The sequence below is a fragment of the Podospora pseudopauciseta genome, chromosome 6 (genome assembly GCF_035222475.1).
Source record: "Podospora pseudopauciseta strain CBS 411.78 chromosome 6, whole genome shotgun sequence".
NCBI lineage: Eukaryota > Fungi > Ascomycota > Sordariomycetes > Sordariales > Podosporaceae > Podospora > Podospora pseudopauciseta.
This window is the reverse complement of record NC_085895.1, coordinates 1,384,508-1,398,662: the sequence shown is the minus strand read 5'-3', so window position 1 is coordinate 1,398,662 and position 14,155 is coordinate 1,384,508. Positions and strand designations below refer to the sequence as shown.

General features: G+C 54.3%; 3 protein-coding genes across 3 annotated transcripts; 2 read left to right on the top strand and 1 right to left on the bottom strand.

Moving 5' to 3' along the window:
* Positions 1–108: 108 nt before the first annotated feature.
* Positions 109–3,699, bottom strand: QC763_603430 (uncharacterized protein). Its single transcript, XM_062914184.1, is given in 7 exon segments — positions 109–439; positions 453–1,159; positions 1,213–1,731; positions 1,794–1,833; positions 1,891–1,949; positions 2,002–2,311; positions 2,376–3,699. The coding sequence occupies 6 exon segments, from the start codon at positions 2,509–2,511 to the stop codon at positions 475–477; spliced, it is 1,749 nt and encodes a 582-aa protein (XP_062762732.1). The 5' UTR covers positions 2,512–3,699; the 3' UTR covers positions 109–439; positions 453–474.
* An 807-nt stretch (positions 3,700–4,506) lies between these two features.
* Positions 4,507–10,525, top strand: QC763_603438 (uncharacterized protein; the record flags this gene model as incomplete). The annotated part of the gene is made up of 7 exons (XM_062914185.1): positions 4,507–5,029; positions 5,371–5,576; positions 5,635–9,224; positions 9,494–9,972; positions 10,046–10,186; positions 10,246–10,361; positions 10,457–10,525. Exons 5-7 carry the CDS (start codon positions 10,072–10,074, stop codon positions 10,523–10,525), a joined length of 300 nt encoding a protein of 99 aa, XP_062762731.1. The 5' UTR covers positions 4,507–5,029; positions 5,371–5,576; positions 5,635–9,224; positions 9,494–9,972; positions 10,046–10,071.
* A 1,399-nt stretch (positions 10,526–11,924) lies between these two features.
* Positions 11,925–13,252, top strand: QC763_603440 (uncharacterized protein; the record flags this gene model as incomplete). The annotated part of the gene is made up of 2 exons (XM_062914186.1): positions 11,925–12,100; positions 12,742–13,252. 2 exons carry the CDS (start codon positions 11,925–11,927, stop codon positions 13,250–13,252), a joined length of 687 nt encoding a protein of 228 aa, XP_062762730.1.
* Between the last annotated feature and the right edge of the window lie 903 nt (positions 13,253–14,155).

Genomic DNA, 14,155 nt, shown 5'->3' with positions numbered 1-14,155 from the left:
AAACTGATCCATCTTCTCATGGTATCCAAGAGAGACGCCCTGATATTACAAGAAAAGGCATGTGTTGATGGTAACCCATGTTGTAATACAAAAAAAATCTCGCCCGCCCGAGAGGAAAAAGTTGCCCAGATAGTGATTGATGTCCCTGTACCCGCCCTCGCCCCCAAGTAATCCCCGATAGTAGACCCTGTTGAGTAAAAGACACCGCAGAAAGAAAATCCCACGCCCTCCCTTCGCAATGTACCCCAACAGCGCAGAGTGGTGTGTCTGAAAAGTTATAAAAAAAATTCATCATGGTCTAATCCCCGAAATTCAGTGTCACTTTCTGATAACAACCCGCCCCAAAACGCCGTCTAGGCATCTCCTGCAAAATCACCCGCTAGACTTCAGAGACACCTGACAAATAGTATTCGTGTACAAAAAGGGAAAAAAAAAAAAAAAAAAAAAAAAAAAAGAAGAAAATCGTCAAAGTCGCTATGGCGAAGGCCTTGTGCGATCGTCCTTGTTTGGTGTGGTTGTCGTCCTTGGTTCATCCTCGGTCGTCTCGTCCATGTCCTCCTTCTCATCCATCCGTCCCTTGGGCTCGGTGATTTGGAGGCCAACCCAAGCGCCCATGACGGCAACCAGCCCGGCAACCCACCACGACAGACCAGAGTAACCGCTTTCCATACCTTGCGTATAGAAGAATCCTGATATTATCGGTCCGAGTGCTCGGCACAAGCTTGCTGTCATGGCGGCCGCGCCGTTGATGCTTCCCAAAGTCAGTGTCGTCGGGGCCGAGTTGGCGAGAAGGATGGCATTGCTCGGATACGCCAGAGTTGAAAACGTCATCTTCCAGACAACGATGCCGTACACGCTAAGCTTGCGAAGGCTGTCGGGGAGAAGGACAATGTATGGTGTAAAAAGGTAGAGGAGCGGGTACAAGACAGACATGATCTTGAACAGTCGAAGCGCTCCGATCTTGTTGGCAACAAACGGAAAGAGAAGCCTTGTCGATGCCAGTGAGTACACGCCTTGAACCGAGAGGATAAAGCCAATCGTTTGGGTGTCCCAGCCGAAACCGTCAGCAAACTTGAATGGTAGTTTTGCTGGGATTTCGGTCGCAGGTGGGCTGGTGCTGAGGAAAACCGGCAGGAGTGAGTCAAAGGCCATTGTGTGACTAGAAGCAATGTCAGCATCGTGCCGTCACTTTTCCACGCGCGAGGAACATACAAGGCAAGAATACCATAAGAGATGATCACCATGATCACGGCTCGGGAGAAAACCTTGCCTACGGGTGCCCTCTCGGCCTCTGCCAGCTCAAGGCCCCCTCCCTCCTCAAGATCGAGTGACTCCTCCGAAACAGTGTCTGGAGGCGACAACGATCGTGCAGAGCCCGTTCGATAACCGGGCAGCAGCTCGTCGTTTTCCGACAACAGCGGTCGCTCCTCTTCTGGGACGGCTTTGGCCGGCAGCTTCCCCTTGTTCTCTTCCACCTTTTCGGACCCCCAGATCCGAGACATCAAAGATCGGCCCAGTTCGATACCGGGATCATGCCGGTGCTTCCTTTCAGCGTGTGTCTCTTCGAGAAACAAGAGGCCGACGATCACACCGATAAAGACGCAGATGGCGCTGAAGAGGTTGGGAAGCAGGTAGGGGAATGTGCCAAAAATACCGTCACGCGAGAAGCAACCTGGGAAGCCCTCAACGGGCTTTGCGAGCCAACCTCCGATCATAGGCCCAACAATAGATCTGTAGCCAGGTCAGTCCATCCGGTTCCCTTCATCCCATGGGTGATACCACATTTTACGCACCCTATGCACCATACCAACGGCATCACCGTATATGCTTTGGCTGCATTTACTCAGTCAGTACTTCGCCTCATGAAAGTGTGCCAAGAAAACAGCCTACGTTGATGTGCTTTGACCGTGACCAATTCCGCGACAGTAGTTTGCAAAACTCCGATATTTCTGTTTCCGTTAGCCTGGGAGCCCTCAGAACCGCTTGCCTAGGAGGACTCACCCGTTCAAAAAGCCACCGAGTGCTCGAGCACCGAGGGCAACCCAAAGATTCGGCGCAAAGCCAAACATGATCACGCTGATACCGGTTCCAGTCATTCCCATCAACAAGACAGGCTTGCGCCCAATCTTGTCACTCAATCTTCCCCAGATGAAGCTGGTGGAAAACTCAGCGAAGGTGAAGGCCGAGGTCACCATGCCAGCATAGAAGGATATCTGGCTCTCATCCTCTGTGATCTTGAAGTCTCTCACCATATGCCAAATGTATGGAAAGATGGACATGAAGGCGATGGGTTCGCATATCCGGCAAAGAGCTGCAACCTGTTAGACAAGACTGAACTGTCTGACAATAGCAGAGTTGGGTAGTCGAGAACCTACCGAGAATGGTGAGCTGTCTTGATGGATATGGTGGAAGTGGCTTCTTAGAACCGACTGATCTCTCGCTGCCGGCCATGCTGTTGCGTCGTCTCGTCCTCATTGTGTGCTTTGTTGGTGACTGATGATGGCTGGCCATGTCCCAGAGGTAGGTGTGTTTGTGATACAAGTGGCTGACGCCGTGGGACCCTTGACAGTTATATGGCAAATGACAAAGACGTTATGTAGACTCGTGACGTGAAACAATCATTGGTACAGGTGCCAAGTGGACAATGTATCGAGTGAAGGAGCAGTGGTGAGTCGGCCCAAGAGAGAAGGGGGGGGGGGACCGAGAGGGTACTTGTACAGAGAGGGACCGAAGAGGGCGAAGGGGGGGACGAGAGGGACGAACGGCCATGTCGGCAGCTTACTTATGTTTACACCTTGGTGCCGATAGAAGCCAGGTCTAATTCAAGGAGAAAATGCAGTCCACCCAGAAAGGATGGGATCCCCAGGAAGCACACCGGGGTGCGGGAAGGGCTGAGAGCCCTGGCCAGTGGTCACCGGATCAGCCATCTGACTGTGGGGACCCATGTTGTTGCGGGATGTGGGAACCTGGGCAAGAAATCATCTTGGTGAAGGGAAGCCGTGAAACAGCGGTGACTCTCTCTGATCAGAGGGAAGACGACAGGACGATCCTGGGGGAGCACTAGGTCAATTCAGGTGCTACCGCAAGGTTGGAAGTGAGCGCGGCGGATAGTGTGTCGACCAGGTCCAGGGCAATAATCTTGGCTTCCATGGATGGCTGGTTCCCGACTTTACTGACTGGCCCATGTCAATCACCCATGCCTTGCAGGGATACCGCCCACAGGCACGTCGACGGCTCAGAGGGTTCGTCACCGTTTCGCTGGGACGTGGGATTGATGAACCCACCCACTCACAACGCCGTCCGCCGTTGAGGACCTCCTCCGACAGGACACTGTCCACACACATACGGTACGGTACGGAAGAGCAAGGCGGCCAAAGTGATCGCCTTGCCAATTCAATGTCGTTGACGACGGTCGTCTACCGTCTGCTTTTGCGAGGAAGCATGCTGCGCTTGCCGAACTGTCCACCGCGGGGCCGGGTAAGGCTCGATGCAGCCGCGAACCCGTCGTACCTCGTTCTGGGCTGATGATTTGAAAGAGAAGAATAGAAGAGGGCATCGCACAGCAGCGAACGGGTCGGCAGACCGTCTACCCGGATCGCATGGTCAGGTGTGGCTGCGTCATCTCCATCACGGCCTTACTCTGTCGCGAGTCGCGGCTATCGACCTTGCTCTTGGATGATACGGAAGGGAAGGCCTGAGGTATGATTGAAAGGTCCGGTGATATGAGCGCAAGCAGAGCAGAGGTGTGGATCAAGCGGCAGTCCAATGTGTCTCTAAATGCGTGACTGCATTCGCCCAGGCGCAACTGCATGAATACCTGCACCTGCACACCTGCAGCATAGCGGCCTCCCTGTCCCTACACAGCGCCGTAGTTTCACCAACCTAGGTAGGTACCTAGCTAGTAGCGGGCTGTGCCTTCCACACCTACCTATGGCTGCTCGTCACCTCAGTTCAGGCATGTATGTACCTCGTCAGGCAAGGTAGCTGAGAGCTTACTGTCACTATTTGCTGAGGTCGGGTGCTCTCCTGTGATGCGAGTGATATGGACGGGAGGTAATATTGCTGACCCCGATCGGAGCATGGGAAGAGCTTACGGTAGAAGCGGTGAAAAGGGAGGTACCGTGCAACAGCAGAAGAGCCGCGCCCAACCTCGCGGAGATCGGAGCCAGCAACACCTAGGTAGCGGCAACGGCAGGCACAAAAGCACCCGAGAAAAGCAAACACCTTCGATTTCAGGATTGTGGAAAGGGCACCAGCTCAGCCAAATCAAGGCGACAGATTGACCTGAGACAGAAAGATTAGCCGATGACACCTGAATGACACCAGAAAAGATGAAAACTTTTTTTCTCGAATTTGCTTTTTCAGCAATTCCACCTCAACCACTCGTCCGCCCCTCCTGTTGCCCGCCGTGCCGCCGTAGAGAAAAGGTGGGGCTGAACAGTGAGGTGAGAGCTGTGATGCTCCTCCCGGCGCGCGAACCTGCATGCTACATACAGATGGGCAAATATCAGGTTCTCTGACTTCCACTAGGATCCTTCGACCGTCACAGCCCAGTATGGATAATGCGCTAGAGGCCCGATGAAGCCCGAAGGACTGACGTTACACACAACTGGAAGCAAAGCTTTACACACAGGTGGCATGTAGCGGGGCATTGAGCAGGGCCACGAGAGCCCAAGCCCACCTACATTGCACCGTTTGGCTGGTGGTCGGCTTCTTCCATCGAAAAAGACATCTCGTTCAACCCCAAGCCTCAACGGCAAAAGGACCCGGTCTGACGGAGCATTAGGCTGACGCTGTTGCTTTCCGGGGTGTCCGCGTCGCACAGCGCTCTGACGAGTTTCGACGATCATGGACGGCAGGTGTCGGCCATTGGCTCGCCGCCGGACAAGCACGGACAGTCGCATTCTTGCGCACCTTGTTCATGGCCCGATGCCATTTTTATTGAGCCGTTGACGGCGACACACATCAAGCAGCAAATGATCCCGGAAACAGGATGCTGACTTCCGCCCATGCCGCGCCGCGGAGATGGGTGAGCCATTCCACGTTTGCCATCACTGCCATCCCACAACCGACCAGTGAGCCAAGAGGGCGCCTCATTTCTGATGGGCCTGTTGAGGCTCCGAAACAGGGCGGGTGAGGGCAAATCCAAGACACATTTCAAGACATATCAACGTCAACGGGCTTTTCGCCGAGAGGTGTCACGGATGTTTTGTTCCCAGCACTTGTCACCTACATACACTACAATCCATGTCCTGTCGCTGGCGTGGTGGGGAAGGAGGGGGTGGTTGCACAAAGAGAATGGGACTTTTCCGGTCGAAGCCTCTTTTTTATTACACTTCACTCGGCTCCAGTTGCTGACCGAAGACACAGATTAAGACTCTGCAATTGCTTCATTTTCATGATCTCGAAAAGTGCACTTTCATCAAAACCCCTGGAGGTAGCCCGAGCAGGATACTCGAACGAGCGATGTTGATTACACTGGCCCCGCAACAGGCCCTGTCACCGCGCCGACTTTGTTGGGAACACCAGACCGAACCACTGAACTACCTTGCAGACACCGCGTAGCTCTCATCCAGGTACATATCGACAGCTTCATGTACACTCCCAGTCCTGTTTTCGTACTGACAGTCCTAGTCCAGCCCAGCGTTCCGGATGGATGGCAGGGTTCGCAACACCAATTGGTCAGTCAAACAGCCTGGAACGTCGGCCATACAAGCCCGCCAATCAGCAGAGCTGCTCGGGGTGACAGCACCCGTGTATCAACCATCTTGTGCGTGGTTTTTGACCCTATGCAATGGTAGTGACTGAGAAGCCATGGTGATCGCCCAGGTTACGAGGCTCCATGTGCACTATACTAAATGGCGGTATGTCGCCTAATATCCCGCAAGTATCAACACCACCAACACCAGGTATCATGCCACACATGCCAGGTCGGATTTGCTCCCGTCATGTTAAGCGCTAATTTTAACCTCATCCCTCCTCGGGTGTTCTTGTCGCGGGTAGAGCGTTCATAACTCGAGTTCCACACGTCATCAGCCCCCCCTGAACTCGCGTGGGCATCACCGCTATCGTCAGGCGGCAAGAGCTCCGGCACGGCGTCACCGTCTTTGGGACGATCTGTATTTTTCAGCTGGATCGCCCGATGCGTGGGGAAGCTTTTTCTTTCGCTCTGCCCACCAGAAGTCGACACAAACCAACCGGAGCCGTACCGTCGGCGTGGGGACATGATGGTGGGTGCGTCAAGGGCGGCTTGGAAGGCGCCTCGCTCACCGAACCAGATGACCATGTGCAACTTAAAAGGCCATCTGCCGAGCTCCCCCCAACCACCGGTACTTTGTACAATACGAAAATGTCCACTTCTGCTCTTCATCCTGGATATTGAGCAAACTCCCAGTGCCTCCATTCCGATAACATATTAAAAGAGTTCGCTGGGGTCTGCAGAAAACCTTGCATATCAACAACTGCTCAGTGCTGCTGCTGGTGTCATCAGAATCTTCCCAGCAGATCTTGACAAATCGGTACCCGAGACGGACCCTGGGGATGAGCGCCAGTTTCGATCGACAAGGGTGACCCTGGTAAGACCTCGCTTCCAGAAAATCGAATTCTCCATCTGGAAGCCCCAACCAGATTGTCGGGCCGGGGTAAACAGGTGTTGGTTTTGAAGCACTGCTCTCACCCCCTCTCCGGCCAATCAGCAGGCGCTTATCCAGCGCTGTTGACGGCATCAGAGGCGATAGTAAATGCCCGTGTGGCTGGTGACGGGCATCACCACGTCAGTCCCTCACGCAGCAAGCACATGGGGAAACTTGGAACAAAAACAGCGGACTTTTCTATGATCAATATCATCAACCTCTGCCGCAAATTTGACCCCTTTCTTCCGTATCCGCATCCCGCAGTTACCAGAGGGCCAAGACGAAACCAACCTTCCCCAGATGCTCCAGACGGCGACGTTGCTCATTGGACCTTCCAGCTGCCCCGTTTCAAGGCGCGCATACACCAGCAATCATGTGCTCTCCAACGTTCATTTGCGAGTGGTTGCATCCCGTCTTTTGCTAGAACTACTGTCAGGGGAAAACTCGACAGCAGGGCCAATGAGATTGTCGGGTCTCATAATGACGCAGTATTTTCTGAAGTCCCGAGAAAAAAGTTGGTGTGGGAACTGCGGCTGCGGACCCTGCTGCAGTTTCGATGCCAAAAAAAAAAAAAAAAAAAAAAAAAAGGGCCAGCCGATACGGAGTACATACCAAAGACGATCTGCCTCCTTCCTTTCGGTGTACACTGTAGAATTCAGGGGTCGGTAAATTCACCGTGAACATGATTACATGGCCTACGCCTGAACGGCAAGATTGCTTGCGGTCCTCCAATATGCATTCTGCATGTCGTGCAGCTTCTGGGACAGAAAACGGAGATCCAGCTGTTGTTTTGACGCGGTCTAGCCCTGGTGGCTTGCGTGGTCCCGAGGTCGGTACTCGTGGTGCTTGGTTCACAGGCCGGAGCAAAGCCCGCTGATTTGCGAGTTCTTTTTTTCTTCTTGTTCCTTTTCTAGCGTCTCCAACCAGCCTCTCGGTACCTCAGTCGGCGGAAATGTGATATGCAGTGGCAATAAAGCTGAAACGCAAGGTGGATGCCATCATGAACAAAAATCTGGCGCAACCCATGGGGAGCAGCCGAATGGTTGGTTTGATTCAGCTTCTGGACCACTGAGGACTCATCCTGTCCACTTTGCCAGCTCGGTGGTGCGGGAGGTCACCGAAAAGGAGGGGTGGGGGATACAGGAAGTACTTTGGATGGATGGCTGGGATGCACGATGTTGTATGAAATGAACGATGGGGCTGCTCGAATACAGATGCAATTCGCACCGACATCGACAGTCTGGGGGTTCGGATCCGCAAAAGCCGGCCAAAAGCCGGGCACCGCTTACCATGGGGCTGAGACCACAGCTCCACCGGGGCCGTCACCCTCCGCGCAACCAACCCCAGACGATGTCAACAACATACGGTACACACCGGTACTTCACCGGTGCAATGTCCCCTCACCGACTCCGTCAGTTCCAGCAACATCAGACACAAGTTGCCTTGAAAACGGCCGACCTTGCTTAGGGATGCAGCATGGATCTACAAAACAACCCGTCTCCCCTGCCTGGTTGCCGCAAGCTGGCCAATCGACAAGTCTTCGCACGATATCCCCCCACGCGCACGCTGACTGCCTGTGGCTCTCATGTCCACATCTATCCTTTATACGGAATCTTCCAGGTTCGACATGGAACGCGGGACCTTATGTGAGACGCTAACCAGAGAGACCTTCTGGGCAGCTCGTAACGTCAACCAACAGCACCGACTTAGACCTCACATGGGAAGGTCCGTTGCTGCTGGCTCCGTCCTTTCTCAGGTTTACTTGCCTGCTTTTAGCAATGCCTGGAACCTTGCAGAAGACGGGAAGCAATAGTCGCATCAGCGGAATCCTCCCCAGCCGAGGCAAGAAGGACGAAGGAGCGGCTTCCTCCAGGTTGTGTGACGATTGCTGAGGAAGGGCCAGAGGGGGCCAGACGACGTACGACCAGTCCGAGGTTTAGCCGCACGCTTACAAGGACGACGGAGGAAGGGTACGCTACCAGACGGCACATCTCTTACACGCCTCTGTTGCAACCTCACCTCTTCTCGCACGCTGTAAAGGGCTACATACATGCAACTACAGCCACCTCACCAAAGAACCATTTTCTCATCCCCGCCTTTTTGTCCAAACCATGGCTCGCGACGGTGCACTGCATCTCGGTTGCGGACTGACGGCACTTTCATCAGCAAAACATTGTTTCTAATCGGTCCTCCTGCGCTTGCAACGATACTGCCGCCTCTCTGGCCCATCAACACGAAGGCGCCAATCCTTCTTGACTCTCCGTACCCCGGACAAGTGCCGTCTACGCCGCAGCAAGCCTGTGTGATGCAGTAGGTAGAAGCATGTGTGCACGCCGGAGCCATGCCTATGGGATCTCCTCTTCGTGCTATCTGGATCTGGAAAACCGCCCAGGTGCACGGCAGACACTCGTCTGCTCACTGCGCCCCATGCGAGCGTTGCTCGTCACTGACAGTGAGACATCCACGGTGGTTATTTCCAAGGTTTAGATGACTATCGTGTAGGGATTCCGCATGAATTAGCCCTGCAGGGCAAACGCGATTCGACCAACACTGCGTCTTGCAGCGCCTGTGCGCCTCTACCCGCACTGACTGGTAAGCGACGCTGGCCTCGGTGCTCTGCACAAGAAACCTCCTTCTTGTTTCGTCCACCAATGGGGCCTTGAGTGTCGATACGATGTTTCCCCCGTTGGCCTTGAATTCAGAAGAACCGTTCCCCTATCATCAAAGGAGCTGCTGGTGGCGGTCAGCGTCCGAGCTGATCTGTAACATCAGAATAGAGTGCCGATCCGCTTTGAGACGGGGCGGTATAAGCAACCGGGCTATCCAATAGGGGGAAGGCTAACTACAGGGTCTCTTTCTAGAGCGAGGACGTCATGTTTGCAACTGCAGGCGACCAGATCAGACCCAAGGTTGTGGTTTGGGCTGAGCTGAGTGCACGCTCTGCACCAGTGGTCAAGGTTCCCGAGCAAGCCGGTCGAGGATCCTCGCCGCCCATGTCAAGCCCTTCTTGGCGCTCTGGGGTCTCAGATGATGGCCCATCTCAATATCAACCAGTTCTCCGGACTGCAAACGTAGCGTTGTCCTCTCGCTGCGCAGAAGCAAGTGTCTCAGTTGTCCCCAGCCATCTGGGGATGATTTCCACGGGCAACTCGACACTAGGCCCGGTTCATGATGACCTCCGGGGCGACTGCGAGGAGGCTGGCCAGGATGATTGGCGCAGTCGCATTCAAATCAGGATGTTTAACATTCCCGGACCAACCCGCATGGCTCTTCCGCCATAGCTAGCCACTGGCTTTGCTGCAGCGTCGGAGAGTGCAACCAACTGACCCGCGGCCTCATAGTTCGTTTTCCCCCAGCGGATCTCGCTCCGAAGACACTACGACCTAACTGACCTCGCCTTCCGGACCCGAAAGCCCCGTGACCCGGACATGCTGAGGCCATGCCGCCGTCTGACTGCATCCATTCTGCAGCACGCAAAGCGTGGATGATTCATGCCACCACGAAAGAGCAGCGCCATCACCGCTGGCACAGCTTGACGTTGCTTGGTTGCATTGGTATGCGCATGCGTTGGTGTCCTCCCCCATATCAAGAGCCCTTGCTAAGCCTGCGACAGGGGGGCACGTATTGCGGACAAGGAACGGGAACACCCACCCGTATACCCCTCTCAACTCTGGCCGCTATGGGAAAGCAACTGCATCGATCATGGAAAAAAAAAAAGCAAAGATACAGGTACGAAGCCGCTTTCCGTCAGCCGATCGCCGTCACATCTGAGAGAGATTTAATCTACACTACACTGCTTCACGAAGCCTGACCACCCTTGGCAGATACGGAGAGGCAGGCACGCCATCTTGACCGGTCTCGTAAACAGGAACCCGAACGGACCACTGGACTGAGAAGCATGCAGTTTTGTTGACGCGATAACAACCTCCAGCCGGCCTTGTGGCGTCGTAACTTCGGGCGAGGTGCATTTTGGAGTCGCTTATCACAGCCCATTGTGTGTTCTGGATCCCACTTGGAGTCTCACAACCGAGTGACCAGTCACTTTCTGACGACTCGCTTCGGCGCGACCACAGCCAGCCGAGGTTGCAAGGAGCTGTCGAACATAGCTGTTCGCTGCTCGGCCCGCCTCCGATGCTTCTTTTTCAGGCTGTCAGTTTTCCTAGTTTGGCCATTTCCGATTACCTAGCCCCAACGCCGTGTGTCCCCAAAGCCTACCCGCGCCTGTCTCAGGTTGATCTTGATCTATGCTTACTTTGTCACACAGAAGAGTGTTGTGAGAGCATGACAGGTCTGGATGTTGAGTTGGCCATCAGAGTCGGGGGTAAGCGGGTTGCCGCGGTGCATCAGTTCAGTTCCACAGAGCCTTGCCGGAGAGGGATGGCTTTATTTGGTATGTCGCAGGCTACTGCGGAAAAAGGAGGCGGTCAAGCCTGCTGCTGATGCCGCTCCAGCTGCGGCGGGACGCGACATGGGATGGGAGAACTGTGCAGCTCACGGCCTCTGGGTATTTCACGCCATTGTTTGAACTTTGGCAACATTGAAGTCTAGCAGGCTCTGGTTTCTCACAGAAACGAGGAACATGGGAGGACCTTATTTGCGGTGCCTAGTCGAAGGATTTCTCATTGGTATGTATAACAAGAAGAGGCTGGGAAGGCGAACATGTGTGCGTATGGGATATATATCAAAGCCTTGGGCACCCCTTTCACATTTCTTGGTCACCTTCACGGACCGGACCTGCCGTCTACCCTTGTCGGCCTGTACTGTGGTCATCACGCCCGGGGGAAAACTCCCCGCGCGCGGTACCCGCCCGGCTTGTGTGCGAGCTGTGTGTGTGTGTGTGTGTATGTGTGTGTGTGTGTGTGTGTGCGCATTGTGTGTTTGTGTGTGTGAGAGTGAGAGATGTGGAAGGAAAGCAGGCGGTGATAGCCTCTCGACAAAAGGTCCCTGTTGGATTCCTCGCACGGGCCACGAGATTTCACTTTGCTGCTCTTCCTGAGAGTGACCACCCCACTTTTATCACTAATTTCACTCCCCCTCTCGACGGAAGGAAAGGAGCAATTATTTACCCCGCCATTTATCTTGAATGACGCACACTTGCCTGGGTGCGGTGCGGGCGCGGGCCAAGCTTGCTTGCATTCGAATTTGTTGCTTCGATTACACTTCTTCGAATTTCTGTTCTACACCACACACGCGCGCAATACCACACACACGCACATCAACCAACCACAGCATTACTGCGTGCATTGAGATCGGCTCAGGTGATTTATTTCGTGACGTTTTTTTGAACGAACCATGGCCGGAGGCAAGAAGGGCAAGGGGGGAGGGGATGCGGCGGAGGGGAGCAAGAAGGCTCTGGGCCAGGCGAGGAAGGCGGAGACGGCGGCGAGGAAGGCTGCGGAGGAGAGTGAACGGGAGGCGGCTGCTGAGGCGGCGAAGTGGGAGAAGGGGACTAAGAGTAATGCGAAGAAGTGAGTGTGTTTTTTTATGCCCTTTGATGGTGGATGAGAGTTGGGTGGGTTGGTTGTCGATTGATTGATTGATTGATCGGGGGAATTTGGGTCTGCGGACAGCCGTCGGGAATAGGCTCGCGGTTGGTTGGTTGCTGGGTGTGGTAGTGATTTCCATGGAGGAGGAGGAGGAGGAGGAGGAGGAGGATGATGAGGAGGAGGAGGAGGAGGAGGAGGGGGGGATCTCATTGGGTGGGAGGGGGGGTTCGGGTGCGGTTTAGTCTGTACGACATACATCTACTCGGGAGGGGGGATGTAGCAGTGCTGGGCATGGGTGTTACGCGTGTGGCAAGCAAGAGGGGAGTATTCGGCACACCAGTCACAGCACGCGAGAGGTTTTGCCTTTGCCCCTCCTCTGCTTTTCTTTCTCAAGTGTCGGAGCTCGGTCGCCGGCTTGGTTGGAAGAAGGGAGGGGGGAACAAGCTCACGCAACCACCATCACCACATGGTGGGATCAAGCCACCTACCAGACAGAGGGCTACCGAGGTTGGCCAAAGTTTGGTTGTGGACAATTACTTGGCAGGGACCTTGACCCAGACACCATGATGATACATGCACATGGCGACATCTACAGTTTGCTGACATATCTACGTTCACTTCAGGGAAACCGAAGCCCAAAAGAAAGCCGAACTGGCCCGCAAGAAAGCCGAGCGCGACGCCCTGCTCGCCGAGGAAGAGAAGAACACTCCCGGTCGCTCCCAGCCAAAGAACGCCAAAACTGCCGTCAAGAAGTCCCGGGGCTTGGATCTGTCGCAGCTTGATGAGCCTAGCTCTGGCCTGTCGGCGCTCAACGCATCGGGCATCGACAATGCGCTTGACGCGCTGAGCTTGGCTGGCCCAGCGACGCAGGATAAGATCGATAGACATCCCGAGAGGAGGTTCAAGGCGGCATATGCGGCTTTTGAGCAGAGGAGGCTGGCCGAGATGGAATCGGACGGGACGGGCCAGGGGTTGAGGTTGAACCAGAAGAAGGAGAAGATCAAGAAGGAGTTTGAAAAGAGCCCGGAGAACCCGTTTAATCAGGTTAGCGCTAGGTATGATGCTACCAAGGAGGAGCTGGCCGAATTGAAGGCGGAGGAAAGGAGGAAGATTGAGGCTAGGTTGGGGAAGTAAAGCGTGGGGGTCGAGGATTGAGTGCCGAGGGGATATGTGATGGGTTACGGGAAGGTTTTGGGTCTTCGGGGAAACGGACGGCTACTGGGGGGTTAAGGTTTGATGAAGTGGGGAGGGGAGAGCACACCGGTCAACCTTTCTGGGGGATCCAAGTCTTGATCGGTCCTGCGGGTGGCCCGAAAAGGATGAGGATGGGGGTGGGAGGAGGAAATTCATAGGGCAGACTCGGAGAAGGGCTGCCGTTGGGGAGGGGGACGATAGGGTTCGTTTTTTCTACCCAATAAAAAGCGTTAAGATGAGGACAGCAAATCATTGATTATTTTTTTCTCATTTGGAAGGGGGGGAGGGGAGGGGACTTTTGTCAGTATGGTTGGTTGGGACTTTTCATTATGTACTTTTTTTGTTGCTGAGCAGAAACAGTTTTCATAGAGGCCAATGCTGCCTTGGGTTTGGAATTAGTGATTATGCAATGTACCTTTTACCACGTTTTAGCTCTTTTGACATCTTTTAGTAGGTCCGGTCCCAAGGACTTGGTTGGGGCTTTGCTGCTGACGAACGCTGCTTGAATGGATGTGATGGCTTCTTCTCTGGGACCAGTCAAAGATATGCTCAGACGATCTACAACTGAAACTCAGGCCATTATTCGGGGTCCTTAAGGGCTTGGTATGTCAGCTTGGCTAGGCTTGATTGAGAGGTTTCGGTATGGTAGGGCTGGGTTGGGTTGTTGGTGGTGGGCTGGGCGGTGAGGTGGTTTCTGATTTTGGATGGATGCTATATTTCATGATAATTCATTTTGGCAGGGAATGCGGAGTATTTCGGGGAAATTTTAAGAGACCCTAACCCTGAGTTATGTGGGGTGGGGGCGTGGTGTTTGGATGCTTGGTGCCAAGGGATTTGGCATGA

Bases quoted from the DNA above. Each gene is read 5' to 3' on its own strand.
- QC763_603430 (XM_062914184.1), bottom strand. From the start codon at position 2,511: ATGGCCAGCCATCATCAGTCACCAACAAAGCACACAATGAGGACGAGA. The intron at 1,834-1,890 runs GTAGGCTGTTTT...GAGTAAATGCAG, and splicing joins CACGGTCAAAGCACATCAAC to CCAAAGCATATACGGTGATG. The intron at 1,160-1,212 runs GTATGTTCCTCG...CATTGCTTCTAG, and splicing joins TCTTATGGTATTCTTGCCTT to TCACACAATGGCCTTTGACT.